This window comes from Cinclus cinclus, chromosome 2 (assembly GCF_963662255.1).
Source record: "Cinclus cinclus chromosome 2, bCinCin1.1, whole genome shotgun sequence".
In the NCBI taxonomy this organism is placed as follows: Eukaryota; Metazoa; Chordata; class Aves; order Passeriformes; family Cinclidae; genus Cinclus; species Cinclus cinclus.
The window spans coordinates 40,472,074-40,489,997 of NC_085047.1; the positions used below are offsets into that span (position 1 = coordinate 40,472,074).

The 17,924-nt window shown below is 41.7% G+C and overlaps 1 protein-coding gene across 1 annotated transcript in view; it reads right to left on the reverse strand.

Annotated features, from left to right (window-relative positions):
- MAML2 (mastermind like transcriptional coactivator 2) overlaps positions 1-17,924 on the reverse strand; it is a 206,860-nt gene that overhangs the window by 45,911 nt on the left and 143,025 nt on the right. Inside the window, exon 2 of the mRNA XM_062514439.1 lies at positions 14,353-15,789. Coding sequence (XP_062370423.1) covers positions 14,353-15,789 — 1,437 coding nt within the window. The remainder of the gene's footprint in view (positions 1-14,352; positions 15,790-17,924) is intronic.

Below are 17,924 nucleotides of genomic sequence, written 5' to 3' on the forward strand. Positions count from 1 at the left end.
TACATACTCTCATTGAAGAGGATCCTGCAATAATTTGTTTATAAATCTAATTTACTTCATTTCTTGCAAGAAACATTTGGAAGTGAGCAAGGCTTTGACAGTGTTGCTTTTGGCTTCTCCACGAAATGCCATTCCAGTTTGGATAAGGCATAAATGGCTGAAAACCACCATTTCCCTTCTGTTGCTTGTGCTCCTTAGGATATTTGTGTCACCCTGTGAAAGCCATTAAACTTGCCCTGAAGACAGCAGCAGAAAGAGCACATATGGCAGTAGAAACTTCTGGGGAGTGCTAAGCTGTCCTAGAGCTGCCATCTTTGAAAAAACTTTCCAAGAGGCGCCGCTCCCGTTCACACCACTGTGCCTGCTCCAGGGCTGCAAAGCAAACAGTACATCCACTTTCACTGGGCCAAAATGGGCCAGGGCAACTTGAGACTAATCAAGTGAAAAAAATACTGCCACAATGAGGGTCTGTAGGTCAGGTGATTGTAAACTTCTTTGGGGGGAGACATGGCTAAGATGAATTTGCCCCAAACTAGGCAGCATTTCTTGCATACTTTGTATCAATAATCTTTTCTGCTATGATCAAGCAGCCTTATTTCTGTGGCTCCAAATAGAACTGTGTGTTACAGCAGTCACCCTCAGAGTGGTCAAGAGATGTTCAAAGTTGGGACTATAGGAACAGAGCCACTATATGCTGGGACCTTGTCCAATATATCTTCCAGATTCTGCCACGCAGACATTTTGAGTACAGCTCTGCCTCTACATTGTCTGTCTGACTGCCCTCTGCAAATATTTCTTCTGAATTTGCCCAACCCCAGCATGTTTCAATGCATGCTGACTTTTGGTATCCACAATGTTGTGTAGCAAAGATGCCTGCAGGATGTGCTCCCAAACATTAGGGATGCCTTCCTCCTGCTTCTTTGCTGCTTGATGATATCAATAGGTGTCTACAACTTTCCTGCTGGGACACAGTGATTATTTCTTCCTAGTTTGTCTTCCATATGTCACTCATGATCTCTGTCCTTATGTCCTCCCTCATACTCATTGACTGAAAAGTCCCAAATTAATTGCAGGAAGATGTTTCTTCCCTGCCACGTTGCCTGAGATGGACACACAGGTTGATTGGGATGCAAACACCTAGAGGTGCAGGAGGTATTATCCTAAATGTATATGTATGTACATGTGTGCACACTTCCCACTTCCACCACACTGACTCCTGCCCTTTACATTGCTGTTCTTTGAGCAAAACTGGGGAGGGAATTTGAGGTGAGCACAGATTTTATTTCCTTCTCATTCACTACTACCTTCTCATTCACTAGTTTCTCACAGGAACTTAGTAACACCCTGAACCTATGGCAAAAAAAAGGCAGACCTGAGTCTGAACAAGGAACAAAAATCTGATTTCCTCCCAATATTTAAGAGCAGTGGCTAGCATATTAAAATATTTAAATATATCTTTTGTTTTAAACTGTTGCTTATGGAATATAACAGTTATGAACAATATTTTGATTAACATTTAAATAAGGACAGAGTTGCCTTCTTCATCATGAAAATATATTCACCTTTGTGTAAACAGATATATATAAAGTAGTTGAGATGCAAATTCAGAAGCCTTGGTGTGAAATCAATTTCTACTGTGCTCTAGATTTGAAGTATAGCTCTTACCTTGCATCTCTTTGCCATTTTGTGAAGTGCTAAGGTTCTACTGTAGTGTACACGAGCTCATTTCCATCATAAAAATATCAACAGATACAGCCTCCCTCAGCACAGAATGCAAACCAATGAATTTTTAAAATGGTTTAAGCCATACATATTTAAACATTAATGAAATTAAATTCTGACCACTGGCTGCTGAAACCTCTAAATCATTAAAAGGAAGTTTCCTTAAAATACTTTGACATTTGTAGAAATCTTTGACTGTCTGAAGTTTTAACAGGGGAGTGCTTGGTCAAAACATTTCAAATTGAAAAATTTTTACAAACCTGCAAAGTTTATGTGAATTCTGAATTCAACCCTATTTTGAAGGCTAAAATTAAAGCCATACTTATGCATTTAAATTGATGTCTGGTTTTCACAAATACTGGTCTACTTCATCTCTCCTCAACTCAACCACCTTGTATGAAGACACCCTTATAGAAGCACCACGTGTATAGCAAACACTTTCACTTTACCAGCTGTGTCTGAAAAAAGTGTTGATCTTACCATCTCAGTTTTTAACCTTTAAAGAACAGTTAATAGTTATTCACTTCACAGAAGCTTTATGGATGAATTTGTATGTACAAAACAATTAGCATATATTACATACTTTCATTACTTCTGCTATCACTATTATCTCTGTTCCTACTGATATTTGTGCATGAACTCAATTTGGTTTAGCTTTTGCTTGTAGCATTTACATGGCTAAAATAATACCAAATCTGGGCATTCTGTGTTTTTTTTGTTGTTGTTGTTTGTTTGTTTTTAAGTAACATTTATAGCATACTGGCTTCTGCATTGTTTTGTTAACACAAAAAAAACAGAGATGTAAGAAAAATTTGTGAAAAGCATAATAATGACTATCCCAAATATTTGCCCTGGGGGTGAGAGAGACCAAAAGGCACCTTGGAAACATCATTTGAGAGGACATGGGGCAGCAGCCATTTGTTTGCTTCTTGCCCTCAGAGTAACACATTATGTTGTCCAGATCCATAGGCTCAAATGCAAATATCAAGACAAAGTTATCAAATTAGCAGCCTCCCAACTGCCTCTGGGTTTTACGTGTTGTTTTTGTCAGGATTGGTTTTGTATAGTAGTGTCATCTGTTTGAAAGAACATAATGAAGGTGATTAAAATGATTCATTAACGTTGTGCCCATTTGAGCAAATAGTCCAAACATTTCTGTATTCCCTGGTACCAAGTGCAGTGATCTTCACACTAATGTCCAAAGTTCTTTTAGTTTTTTTTAACTTTTCCACAGCTTGACTTTAATTAATGTTTCATGTGCAAACTTATATACAATTACTGTTCCAACTGACTAGCTTTCAATTTGATTTGGATTCTTTTGGAGGAGGAGAGGGAAGATATCCTCACAACAGACCATATATTTAAATGAATGCCTGTAAGCCTATCTAGTGTCCCTAGCCATGGGACACCTACTCCACTTAGAGGTGGTTTCCATAGATCCCTACTTGGCTCCAACAAAGAAAGGGACATATGAGGTGCCAGTCAGAAGATTCGTTTGTATTTTGCTGTGAAAGCAGAGGAGTAGAAAATAATCCCATTTTTAAACTGAGTGCCTTGCTATGACATATGTAACATTTATTCTAAATTTTATCTTAAAAGCAGTAAGATTTTTGGCCACCAACATTGTCCTCAGGAAAGCCAACCAATTGGGAATGTGCCATTCATTTCCAGCCTGAATTTACTTATGGCCAATATCAAAAGTGGTTACTAGGTGAACTGGTTGGAAAACTTGTCAGAAGAAAAACAGAGGTGGATATGTTAAAGCTATATGGTTTTTGGATGAACGTTCTCTAGATCTGCATAAATAATTTGGCTGTGGACACCTAAGTCCTACTTTGAAGCTTTAAAAATATCAGGCTTTAATAGGGAGATTAATGTTTGTACCTCCAAAAACCCAATTTCCTTAGTATTTTCAGATGGTGAGTCCAACACTCCAGGTAGCATTTCTGGAGGATTAAAATGCTGTTTTAGTTTGGTGTTTTGTCTTTTTAAAAAAAAAAAAAAAAAAAAAAGTGTGTATATATATGTCTATAGAAAACATTTATGAAGAATGGCTCCAGGGCTGCCTGGGGCCCTGGAGTGTGGCCCGCCAAGAAGTGCTTCTGAAAAGGATGGGTGGCCTTGATAGCACTTCAAATACGAAACAAGATTCAACAACACAGCTGTACTTAGCCCATGAACTAGCTTTCGTGTTTACCAAGGAAAACTGTAATTTGTGGACTAAGAGTTATTTACTTCTCTTAAAAATAAACTCAACAGTGAAACCCCTATGTGAAGAAGATGCCAAAATCAAGAACTGTGGCACACTTGGGTCTTCTGCATAGATGTGATGGATGCTGCTGCTTTCTCACTGTGTTCAGCAGCCCACATGGCTGTGAGATATTTCTCGACGCTGTTTCAGCTCCCTAGAGTTGGGTGCTGAAGAGGAAACAGGGCTGAGAAGGGACAGTAAGTGGGCTGGAAAAACAGGATGAGAGCTGCAGGATTCACAGTAATGACAGGGCTGAGAGGAAGACAGCAAAAGAGAACTTTGCATGTACCTTGTGCCATAAGGCTGGCATTGGACAACAGGCCAAAATAGAAGAGTACCTTTGTCTATATACATATATTCTTTTTTTTTTTTTCTGAGAAACCCCTCACCAGAGATAAGAAAAACCAGTTTGTCAGTTTGTATGCTGTTGCTAGGATTATGTTAGTGAAACAAGTGAGCTGGTCATGCAAACAACTTGTTCAACAGAAAGCAAACCAAGTGGCAAAAGCTAGGTAGAGGAAGAGTTCAACAGCTAAGCCTGGAAATGAGATACCCAGATTGTTCTGGATTTGCTCTGGTCCAGTTGATGCAGCAGATAAACAGTTAATGCCATTAGTGAACAAATGGCAGCGATCAAAAACCAACAGGAAAAGGCCACCACTTGCCATAATGTGAGTGAAATTATTGCACTGAACACCCTCCCTGCTGGGAGGTGGCAACACTAGATAAAAGTAAATGGAAAAAAGAAGTATTTTGGAAAAAACCTCTCCCTGCCCCAAATACATTTCTTCCTGCTGGAAATTTTTGAAGTCCAGTTATTACTGTTAATAAAAACCTGTTAAGCCAGGTTTATTCACAGGAAAAACAGAGAATGATGGAGCTAACGAAAATGTCAATTCTCAGCCTGTGAAATACTCATAAGACCCACTTTAATGTTCATGGATCCCTTGAACAACGAGGCCCATGGAATCTGTTGTAGGGAGAAAACAGTGAAGAGAGACAGCATACTTTGAATGCTGCAGAAAGGGTTAAAAGTGGTCAGTTCATCACTCTTCTGTGTGGTGCCTTGGAAGTTTTCACAACACCAGATGTGTGAAAAAAAAAAGAAGAAAGCAAGCCCAGTGAACACCAGTAGACATCCTGGTGCCCTGGAAGCAGTTAAATTAACACCCAGCAGGGACAAATTTGCAGCTTTGGGAACAAGCTTAAAGTTAGTCTGTTTTCATTCCTGGAGTGAATTTGCAAGTGTATGACAGTGAAGTACAGCCTGGGAAGGAGCAGGCGGCTTTGGATTAAGGATGGATAGCCAGAATTTGCTCCCACCCTCCCTCCTCCTACTCTGTTTTGCACTTAGGCTGTGAAGCTCCCAATACTTCTGCTAAACCCTCTGTCTTCCCATGTCTTTTACCAGTTCCAGTAGGAAAGAAAAAAGTAATTCTTTTTTTCCCCCCATTCTAGCTGAAACCAGACAAGACTGGAGTCACCCCAGCAAAACCTGCTTTAGCTGGGATTGCAGTTAACAGTCCTTCAGAGAAATCTAGTTCTGCAGTGGATAAACTTGGATGCTTTTCTAACTAGAACCAAAGCACTAAAATCCTTTAGTAATTCATCACTCAGTTGGAGCCAGGCTGTGGCCCCGCTTGCAACCACTGCAAATTATAGAAAAGGCTGGAAAAAGAAAAGTCTGTGAGAGTACATCTAAACCATCTTCACAGAATTACAGAAAGCCCTCACAGTCCCTCTCCCTCTTACATAACAAATTGGATCCACAAAAATACCATCTTTCCTCATTTTCACACCTTGGTTATTGCAAATATTTTGGCATCAGTCAATCATGGGGAACTTTTCAACCAAGGTGGATTACACAGCTTCTTATGAAGTCCTCAGAAGTCCAATCTCCATGATTCTTCCTCATGTATATCTTTGGCAAACCCTGAAACAGCCTTCTCAGAGAGGTGGTCAATGCCCCTATCGTGTCACTGTTTAATAGGCATTTGAACCTTATAAAATTTTTGGTCAGCCCTGATTTGGTGAGGCAATTGGACTATGTGACCACTGTAGCTCCCTTCCAACTAAACTGTTCTGTATATTCTATTCTGTTCTGCAAGTTGGTTATGCAATGGCTGCACTTGCAGCTGGAGATGGTGGAGGAGCTGCAGGGTCCCCTGAAGGAAGAGAACCAGAGAAAGGTTTTCTTTTTATTAGTTGCTTCCCAGTGGGGCAAATATGCTGCTTTTTCTGTTTCCTTGACTGATGGAGACTGACAGGATGAACAGCACGGCCTGAAATGTGTAGTGTGTCCTTCCAGCTGGCAATTTGAAGTGCTCAGGGCTGCATTTCCTGCCCTGTCCTGAAGACTTCCTGCAGATGCTTTGGGAGCTCCTGTGCACAAAGCCCTAATGCTACTTCACTTATTCCTGGCATAGGATACAGAAACAGTTTTTAAGTGTTACCAATCTTCCACTTCCCCATTGCAAAGACTGTAGGTTCTTGTCCCCTGTGTATCAGTAGCTCCTATCCTGCTCCACTGTCTCCCACACTATTTCCCTAGGATGCCCTGTCTTCCTCCACCTGCACCCAGACTCACTCTCAGCTTTCTCCTCTCAAGCTCCCAATCCTTCTCACTCATTCCCTCTCAGCCAAGCCCAATTTGCTGTCTGTATTACCCCCTTCCAGGCTTCTTCCTACCCTCAGGTCCTCCCTCTTCCTGCACTTCACTCCCTCACCAACCCCTCCCTCTTACTACTCTGTCCATCCCATCCAAATGCCCTACTCTGGATCCAGTCCCAGTGGCTGTTTCTTTCCCTTGCACTAAACTTTCTGCTCCCTGACTCTCCCTGTCCTGTCCTTCCATGCCCAGTCTCCCTCTTGCAGGCAGCTGTTCACCTCCTACTCCTTCTCCAGACACCCCCTTAGGTGAGGTTCCCCACCACCAGCCACCTGAGGTGAGTTTAACAGCTCACTGTTGCTGGCAGAAGAAATCCCATCTCTGCCTCTGGCCTCCACCCGTGTGCTCCTGCCACTTCCCTTGTGCTGGCGTTGGCTTTGCCTGAGCCCACAAGCTGAAGAAAACCTACATAGACAGAAAAAGGATAGTTCTCTGCTGGTTTTATGAGAGCTCGGACAAGTACCAGAGCTGGTGCCAGAGGAAGAAGTGGACACAAGGGTGTTGAAGGACTTCTTGCCCTTTTCTGAAGCTTCTGGTCTTTAGTTCAGCTCTTCCACCATGTGAAACGTCACGTAAGAGAGTCCAAAGCCTCTGTCCTCCCCTTCTTTTGACATATTTCCACACAGCTCAATGCCTGAAAGCAAGTTTCAGTCTGCACTCATCTTTCAGCAGAGCAGCAGAGCTGGGCTCATGGGTGCTGAGTCTTGTGAAGAGAGGTTATTCCCCACTCTGTGCATCGCTTGGGTACTCTGAGTGTGCCTTCCTCACGGTTTACATAGGAGGCTTAGGGGGTTCACATGAAATACAGATATCTGGTGTGAAAGAGAGGGAGGGATAAATAGCCCTCCTTTTACTCAGTTCTTGTATTTTCTACTGATTCACTGGGTCTGGTTCAACTCCAGGCTCTGTCAGAGGATTTTTCTGCAATGGTAAGCATATCCAACAACTCCAGAGGATTGATTGTAAGGGCTTTGAAGGACATCCATCTTTCTTTCTCTCTCTCTCTTTCTCTCTCTCTCTCTCTCTCTCTTTCTTTTTCTTTCTTTCTTTCTCTTTCTTTCTCTCTTTCCCCAAATACACAAGAATATATAAAATATACAATAACATTTCCTTCATCTCAAGGTTTGGCTGGCTTGCTTATTTAGATTATAAATTCTTCAGGGCAAAAACAGTCTCTTACACTGTGTGTGTACATTACCAGAAACAGGCATGCAGCAAATGAAGCAGGCAGATGGTTCTGGAATAGTTCTGTTGGAGCATCTGGCTGATTTTCTGGAACAGCCTCACATTCAAATGGTAAATGCACCCGTGAAAACTCACATTAAAGGAACATTACTAGGTCTGTTGCTGTCTTAACAATAGTCATCTGTGGCCTGGGGCAGGTCTCCACCATAAAAACACCAGCAGTAAAAGTGGCTGAATAGAGGAATAAATATTTGCCATTAAAATATTCCTTCATTTTGAACCCCTAGAGAGACAAATTACTGGGTCTAAGCACTCTTGAGCACTTTGGGGAATTAAAATAATAGGAAAACTCTAGGGAGAACTGGGGCTTGTTAATTTTTTTTTTCTTTGACTTCTTGAGGTATTCATAAATTGCCTACAAACAAGTAAAAACTTACAGGAAAGGGTTTTTCACCATGCCAGCTCCAAATGGTTGTGGAATTATATTGTTTTTCCAGGCTGCCTTTCCAAAATCCTTTCAGGAAGTTGACTCAGGGCTTGACTCTGGCCTCAGATGCACACACAGCAATAGCAGGAATCCTTACTTCAACCAGGTAAGTAGCCCTTGTGGGCATCATAAATTTATGGACAAGTTCACAGGTCAGGATAGACTAGTTCGCTCCTTAGCAGAGAACCACACCTGAAGCATCCTTAGCCCCTTTTCTTCTGGACAGCATGACATCTTCACAGTTCCTTATCTCAGATTTGTCCTGTTACACTTCCTTTCCAGTTAATCTAATAGGCAAAAACTCATGTCTTGTTTTTGATGATGATTCCTCACTTTACCTTACCACCCCAGGCCTGTTAACTGCAATCTCAGCCACCAGCACTGTGGGTCTTCTTAGTTGCCATTTGTTCCTTGCAGCCATCATCATCTTCTATGTACACACTCAGTACTTTGGCTGTCCCTTTGCTTTCCTTCCCTAGCCCATGTCTTCCAGGTGGTGGTGGGGTATAATCAGAGGGCTGAAGCAGCTAACAATCTTACTGTGCTCTCAGCAGTTTTTTTCCCCCCACAACTGAGAGAACAGACAGAGTTATGAAGGGTCTCTTGGACCACTGCAGTTCTCAAACCAACATCTTGGGACCTGCAGGTAGGGAAAAGTTCCTATCTATCAAATTCTTTCCATTGGTACTTTCATGGAAGTAGCTTCAAAAAGCAGTTCGAAAGAGACCTCAGGAACTATCTCATCTAGCTCCCAAATAACCCAACCAAGAAGCATTCAACCATGGAAAATAATCTACTATTCTTCCAGTGTAAATGCTTTATGTAAAGAGTTCAAGAAACCTTATGGAACTTGGAGTGTTTCTGAGATTCTGAATTACAATATCCTCAGGGACTGACTGTCTGCAGTGGGACTGTGTATGTATTTTGTTCAGCAAACTAGCATGAATGATATAAGGCACCACCAAGAAAACTGTCCATAATGACAATACAGGAACTTAAGGTATTTTCTCTCTGGTTTCATGCTCATAAATCAGCTATGACCCTGCAATTGATGGTGGTTATTGGGACATACTCAAGTTTGTATCCAGAATATTTAATTCAGAAGTCCTTGTACAAGGGAATGTGACCAAAATGAAGCTATCAAGAAAAGCTGTCATCCAAATATTATTTTTATAGAGAGCATTGAGAGAAAGGTCACATTGTTATTTTCTTACACTATGGAACAGTTTCTATTATTACAGATTCCAAAAGCCTGGAATCGTTGTTATTTATGATCTAAGTCAGATTCAAGTCCTGGTTTGTACCGATTACCAAAAGCTACTCTAGGTTTTTTCTCTTCATTTCACAAATGTTAGTAAAATACTACCTTCACACTTTAAAAGAGAGAGGTTGTCTCACCAAAATATGTTCTTTTCTTCCATAGTGGTAAACACAGAGGTTTAAGAAAATACTATTTTAATAAAGAAGATACATTTTCTTTGAGAAATTTCAGGGGCTAAATTAGAAATATAAGTTACTACTCAGCAGTGAATGGTAATAAGAGGGTTTTTTTATATCTACACTTTCAGAAAAGATATTAGTTCTTTTGGTCCTGGTGCTTCTTCCCCACGTAGCACCCTAATCATCTGAGAGTTTAACATATACTTTTAATTGAATCCACACGGTGCCCATGCTTTAAAAAAAAAACCAAAACAACCAAAAAACAGCTAGAAGGCCATATCCTGCTTCTTACTATGCTGCTGTGAGTTCAATTACACTCTCCTGAAAATAAATTAAATTTCCTTGGGTTTACACTGGAGAAAATGAAAGGAGAATCTGTTTCAGGATCTCTGCAGAGCTGCCAGGTTAGTTGAAATACCATCTCTGTCCCTTGGAGATATTTCAGATGATGAATGCTCATTAAGCTCTGGGCACTGGAAGGACTGCTGTAATGGAATGGTTTGCAAGGGGAGGAGGGGGGGAGGGGGTCACATCAGCACCCGGAGCTCCTCTGCAGTGGCACATCCCTTGGTGCAGTGCTGATCAGTGACCCTACAGGGAAAACATGCTAGGAGCTGGTACTGGAGAAGGGACTGCTCAGTATTCACTAGGAAGGAAGACTGGTTGGACTTAAAAGGAGCCTGTTAAGATCTGGTAAAGAAAATGATTTAAGGCATGCTCCAGTTAGGAGAAGTAAGGGCAAATACCAGCACCACCCCTTAAACTGCAACTAATCACAATTCTTGGGTTATTGAAAAAGGGTGTAGAGATACGAAGAAGAAGGTGATCCCATCCTCAAAGCAATTCTTAAGGGACAAGGACTAACAAGGCCCTGAGTTCTCCACAAGCAAACACTGTTGTGGGTTGTGTCTACACTGATGTTTCCAAAGCCTTAAAAATATGGACTACTAGTTGTTCATGTAAAGTGGGGGGTGAAGCTCTCACGATCCTTTGTGTTGTCCTTGCCTCCAAAGCCAAGACTAAATAGGACACATGCCTACATGTAGCAGATGGAGTGCCTTGCTCTGTTAGGGCTCCTGTTCTCATGAGCTCAGCCTTCTATTCTCCCTTCCCTTGAGCAAATGAAGTTCAATAAAAACAATTGAAGAAAAATTCAGCTTGAAATCCTTGAGTTTAATTTGGCTTTAAGTCAAAAACCAGAAGAGGACGAATAATATTTTATACTTGCTTTTTTGTTGTTGTTTTGGGGTTTTTTGTTTTTTTTTACTTCTTCACAGAAAACTAATAGATCTTATTGAGCAAATATAATGGCTGATCAAAAACTTTGAACATGTGTGTGAAATTTATATCAATTCTTCAGTTCAAAAATCGTAAGTCTTACCTCAGAAGCATTTTTCACTGACTGGACTACATTCCTTCAAAAGGGAGAAGTTAGGCTTCTACCCAGGCCCAGTTACAGATTTTCAGCTGAGGTTCTATAGAAGTATTATAAACCTGATTAAACCTGTATAGAGTTTGGAGCTTTTAATTATTTCCTAAACAAAGAGAGTGTTTAATTTCTATGAGTTTTTTCATGACTATGTGTATGTTGCATTCAGATAGACAATAGAAAGGAATCCTTCCCAGAACAATGGAGAATGAAGGAGAGAGGCAAATAAACCCTTCATTCAGATCAACCTTCTAGGAAACCAAGATGATTTCCATCATTTTTATGATTTTTCCCTAGAGGCAAAAGACATCTAATTAGCAAATCCCTCTGTAAATTTGTTTCTATTTGACACAAAGGGAATATGACAAGCAGGGAAATTATAAACCTTACATTCCAGTTAGCCAGCTTGGAGTGATAAAACCAAGCTCAGATGGGCTTTGTTGATCTTAAAGCTTGGGGAGCAAAAATCCAGAGGGTGAGCTAGTTGTGGCAAAAATGTGAGTTTACAGTGTTCCAGTCAGTGATTTCTGATGGCAGTGTCACAGTAGTCCTTTATGAATGTGCCCTCACATTTCCAGCTACAAAGCATTGTAGCGAGCTGTGAGATGGTCCTATAATGATCTGAGGAGTTGAATGATACCAAGCAGAATCAAATCTCATGCAGAAATAGAGCATGAGTAAAATAAATATTAATCATGAAGTTAATTAGTAACTGCTGGTAATTAATCATGCATTACTTTTAATGATGTTTAGAAATCCTCAGAGGTGGGAGATGATCCTTCAGGAAAGCAGACCGTGCAGCCTAAATGAGGTGACGTCCCTATTGCTAAAATGAACAGCAGTCAACCCACAAGGTCACTTTGACCTTTGTTGTCTTTACTGGAAGATAATACTAGTGGTGTCTCGTCCCCCTCTGATGTAATATCCAGATTTATGTGGCAAGCAGACCCTGTCCAAGGGGTTGGTGGGCTCTTGCAGCAGTGCAGGCAGGTGCTAAAGGGTCCACAGAACTCATAAATACTGTCAGATAAACAGTTACATTCAAACAGTTTTAAAACCCTGTAATTTATGGACCAATTGTATTTCTAAGTATTGTCCCAGCAACTACAAAATACTCTAATTGAGACATAATTGATGCTCTGAACTTCATTAGCACTTAGGAACAACTGCTAAGGATCTCTAAAAAAATTCAGTTATCTCTCTAGAGCATAGAAAAAACAGCGTCCTTACTGCAAAAACCCTGTAACCTGTGTCTAAAAAGCTTCCAAGCTTCCCAACTGTGCTGTAGGCCAGGCAGCCACATCTTGCAGAAACAGCTGTGGGAAGTGGTCAGATGACAAGAAACTTTGGAAAACTAGTTTGCAGAAAGAAATCTGTGATGACAGGCAAAACCTCTTCCTTGGTGTAGTATCTAAAGTTTGGCAGTCAGCAAAGTTCACTTGGGACAGGTTTCTTAAACCAAAGACCTTGTGGTTGCACAGGTGAGAAATCCCGCTACACTCATGGTAAATCTTACAAGTACTGCTAGGGCCAAAGTGCCAAGTCCCATCTTGTTGGCTGGCCTCCCTGAGCAGGAGCCCAGGAGGACACAGAGCTAGTAGTTAATTTGACCTCAAGCAGAGTTGCTTTCCTACTTCTGTGCCATTCCAGAATGTGACCTTGCAGATTTCTTCAGAAAAACAGTAGTGTTTGCAGAAGTCTTGCCTGTCTCCCCTGTGATGACAGATTGCTGGAAGGTCCATCATGGCTGAAAGAAGGAACTGTTAAAATTCATCTGTGTGCCAGTCTATTAAGAGAATGGGGAAATGCACCTAAGAAGAGAGCACATGGTGGCTCAAGAAGAAGAGGAACAGCTTGCAGACACCTCCTGTAAAACAGCAAAACTGTGCTTGCATCCTGCAAACGCTAGTTCTACAGCATCTTTCAACAAAGCAATTTCTCACACCTGCCCATATATTTCACCTGGTACCTCTTGCTAAGGGACTTGCTGGAGTAAGTCAGTAAGTCAGGTTAGGCAGTCAGGAAATTTAAAAGAATTAAAAGGAGAAAGGCATACAACTGTATTTACTCTTTTTAAAGCATCAGCCTGTTCACCCAGTTTGGTGAAGAAACTCCAGCTCAGAATGATTCGTTCACAGTGCTATTTTCTGGGAATCCACGGTAGACTTAGGCTTTCATTTTTAAGTAGCTTCTCATACCTTTGTTCACATATACAGACGATCTCCACACCTATACTGCAATTCCATATCTTCAAACAGGTTGAGATGAAATCCCAACTAAACTACTCAGGGCTGCCTAAACATTCCAAATATGTCTTACTTGTTTTGCACCTGGTTTCCAGACTCTGGGGTATGGTGAGCCTGCACATTCTCACTAAGATTGGCAGGTCTGAAATTTGGGATGTGAGACCTGGGTGCACAGAGACTTGGCATAGCTCAACTAAGCTACAACAGCAGATCTTATACTGTCTCATGATAACACAGTGGGAGCTGGTCACGTGAAATATAATTGTAGACATATCTGTGACAACCTTCTCCTTCATCTCTAAGCATGCATTTTATCCACAGAATATTCCCAGAAGTGTGATGGGTGTTTATAAAGCTCACAGATAAATGTTAATTTTTCTTTGCCAGAGTGATAGCAAATGTGCAAACAGTATTTTTTGTCATATCAGTCAAAAGATATCTAAAAACAGAATTTCCTAACCCTGCCTCCCAGGGGAAAATGATGGCATAAAAACTAACATTGTAAAACAAATTATCTAAGATAACATAGGAATTCATTAAAATTTTGACTTTCACAAGAGCCTAGATTTTTGTAAGCTAGAAAACGTAGACAGGAGTCCAAAATACATATGACCTACTATCTCACCTTTCTGGCAAGTATCTACATAATATATAGCAGTGACATATTCATTCCATTTAATGAGAAATGTTATGAGCATGTGCTTCTTGAAATTCTTCTAAATGTGCATCCATGATACACCTGAAGAGGTGCTAAACCACCTATTCTAAATAGGTGCCATCACCAGCTCTGCAGAAATGCATGCTGAGGAGGTTATTAAGTGCCACCAGGACACATCTCCTGCAGGAATGAGGCCAGGCTGGAAAAGCCTTCTTATTACTCGGACCAGAATGATTCTGTAACAAAGGAGGAGGAATTTGTCTTACCTGTCTGTGCTGCTGAGAGACTGGATACTGCAAACCTGAGATTTGCTGGCTTTGCTGCATTTTCTGAAGCATCATTTTTTGCTGCATTGCTAGGGTTACATTAGGTGGCCTCTGGAGAGACTGGTTTGGGAGAGGCTGAGCAGTTTGCGGCTGCGGCTGTTGTTGCTGCTGTTGCTGTGGCTGCTGCACGGGAGCTGAACCCTGTGCCTGCTGGGTGTAGTGCAGAAGGGCAGGCTTGTTTTGGGAACCCAAAACTGAAGGCATCTGCTGGTTTGTTTGCTCTGAGTTAAAGTGAAACAAAGGCTTTGTGTTGCCATGATGCTGCTCTAGAGGTGGCTGAGCACTGTTGATAAAGTTTCTGTTGAGGTCCTGAGGCTTCTGCTGCATGATTATGTCCATGGGATTGCTCTGGGGAGTGGTAGGTTTATAAACATAGTTGTTCATCCCTTTTGTCTGGTTTCCATTCACTGGCACCCCAAGCATTGCTGAGCTTTGTGGGCTGAACTGCTGCTGGCGGAAAGAGGGACTGGGGATTTTCTCTTGCACAAAGGGTCCAGGGGAAGGTCCTGATGGAGACAGAGTGGACCAGCTGGCTGTCTGGTTCTGCTGCTGCTGAATCAAAGCATGCTGCTGCCGATTGGCTGCGATCTGTTTGAGCTGCTGTGCATGAGACACCTCCTGCCAGTTAGGCAATGGCCGACTGGACGCAGAAGAAACCTGTGACACCTGTGTTTGAGGCACCGAGGGGATGGGTGAAGAGGCAGACATGGCAGTGGTAGCCATAGTGAAGGCTGGACCTGTAGAAGAAGGCCTCATCTGTGGGGAGCCCACAGGAGCCTGATTCATGCCTGCTGCATACTCACTTTTTATCACCATCTTATCCATCTGCAGAGATCTCACAGGGCCCCTCTGGCTCTGCTGCCCAAGGTCAATGTTGAATGGCTCATCTTGTTTTATCGTGGCGTTTATCATATTCTCTAGCTCAACATCACTCATGGGTGGCACTGATATGTTAGTCAGTTCATTAAACAGTTCCTGAAGTTCAAGATCCATTTGGTCCCATGACTCTTCCCCATATCTGTTAGGGAACATGTTCTCATGGGATGTCTGGCCGTCTAAGTGTTTGCTGCAGGACATCGTTTCTCCCGGTTCCTTCTTTACCTCTTTCAAAGTCATATTAAACATGTCATTCCCACTAGCATGGGTATTGTTTGATAGATTGCTGGCCTTTCTTTGTGATCCTTGCCCCACAGCCATAGTTCCTGACATTGACTGGCTTTGACAATTGTTAACAAGTTGTCCACCTTGTCCCACTGAGATATTGTTACCCACTCTTACCCTCTTCATGTCAAGGAAAGAGCTCTCTGAAACACCATTGGGCCTCTTGTTGACAGGCGACAGATTTACCACCAACTTTCTCTTCAAGGAGCCTTGGAGCTGAAAGAAGCAGAGACAAAAAAATATCATTAGATGATACCAAAGAAATAATTTAATTGCTTGAAAGGCAACAGGCAACAGATAGGTAAGCATTGCTTAGTTTAGAAAGCTTCTCTGGGCTTTTTTTAGTCAATGAACTTTTAGTCAATGTGCAGAACTGCAAGCAGAGAGGCTTTAAGTGGTGAATCTCCCTGCCATCACCACCCTTGCCATCAGCATTTTTCAAGCACTGCTGCCTTGTGTTGATCACAGACACCCTTCCCTCACAGGTGCGATGAGGGAGGGGGTAGCCAGAGCTGTAGCTGGTAAAGCCTCTTTGCTCTGGATCTACTCCTATATAGCTGTGCCAGACAAACCCAAAGTACTTTTAGACGACAGAGACAAATGCAGTCATGAAATAGGCCCTTGTGGCTATCCGGCACTTCAGGTTTTCATTCCCCTGATTCTGGTATGTGATCAAAAAGAACATTTTTGACACCTGCAGAGTCCAAAAGTCCTTGAACACATTATAATGGCACACACAAGGTCCAGGCATCCTAAGCTCATGTAGGTTTATACTGGCCAGAGACGTGTATAATTAAAAATGTTAGATGTTAACTGGTTGAAAACTGGGAATGAATTCATGGGAGCCATGTTAGGTTGTATCAGCCAAGAGTCTGGCCCATGATATACTGCCAGATTATTTCCCAAAGATGTATGTTAATACATTAAGCCCTTGTTTTTTATGTCCTGAAACATCTCTTATAAAACATACAGTCCACTCAACACTGCTCTGAGAATTGTAACTCTGTTTCCTTTTCCTTGAATATTTACAGTGATACTTCCATTTGCTCGCCAGCCCTGTGGGCCTGCTGAAGGAAAAAAAGGTTCATGGCTCTGCCTGCCTGATCTACTCATCTGCTGTAGTTGTACACACAAATTCCCACCCCATGCACAAAAAAAGCAGAGATGTCAGTCCCATGAGCTGAACAGTCTGGACTTGGTACATACACCCTCAAGTAAGATGCAGATGCCCTCAAGAAGAGTTGCTTTGAACACAGTTCATAAAAAAACAGACCACTTTTAAACAAGGGCAGTTGTCCTATATTTAGCCCTGTACATTTGATCTTAGAGGTCTTTTCCAACCTCAATGATTCCATGACCAAAGGGGCATGCAGCAAGGAGCAGACATGTGCACATGCAGCCCTTGCAGAGCCCACACACACTGTTCCTGTTTCAATGCCAGGAAACTGAGCAGTGAAACACAGCTCATCTTCTGCCTTTCTGCACTTGGGCAGAAGTGCCATGACCTCGGAGGCATCAGGACAATGACATCTGAGAAATACTGGGGTGTGCCAGTGAGAAAATAATGCCTGTACAAATTCTGATACCTTGGGAAGCTGCGAAGGGCAGAGAGAGCTAAGAAGTATAATTTTCCAGTTAAGTGAGGAAGGATGATTTATGAGACCTTCCAGTGACATTATTTTTATCATGCTGTTTCATGTACAGAAATCCATGGGCATGCACCTACTCTATTGTGGCCTCTAGGCCCCTTAGTTTCAGGCTTACCTATAGGTAAAAGCTCTTTCCAGAAAACTCCAGATGTGAAAAATTTTATTCTGTTGTGAATACCAATTAATAGCTTGAAAAGAGCTTAACTGAGAAATACATGTTTCCTCCAAACCCACTTATTCTTCCATTGCATCATCAGGTCACTGAGTTTAGCCCTTAAAAATAAAGTTTGTAATTTCTCTGACACTGAAAATACAATTTCAAATTTCAAGTTAACTTTCCAGCATTGCTTTGAAATCACAGATTCATGTTTTCATTAGGACAAGCATGTTGATGCCTACTTGTATAAGTCCACAGACTTATTACTTATTAATTACTAATTATTAATTACTTATAAAGTAATTAATTGTCATTGGGTGTTCCTCACTGGGGAGAGGTTTGGGTGGTCACTGCAAAGAGCACAGACTGTCTTGAGTTAGCATGTTCCTTCTGACACATGAGTCACTGTACTTTCCTTTGGAACAAAAAAAAAAAAGGTAAGTTGCACTTCCTTTTACCATCATCTTTGCTGTCAGTGTGTTTATTAGAAACCATGCTCATACACCCAAATTCATCTTCCTGGGAAATGGGGAAGTCCACAGGTC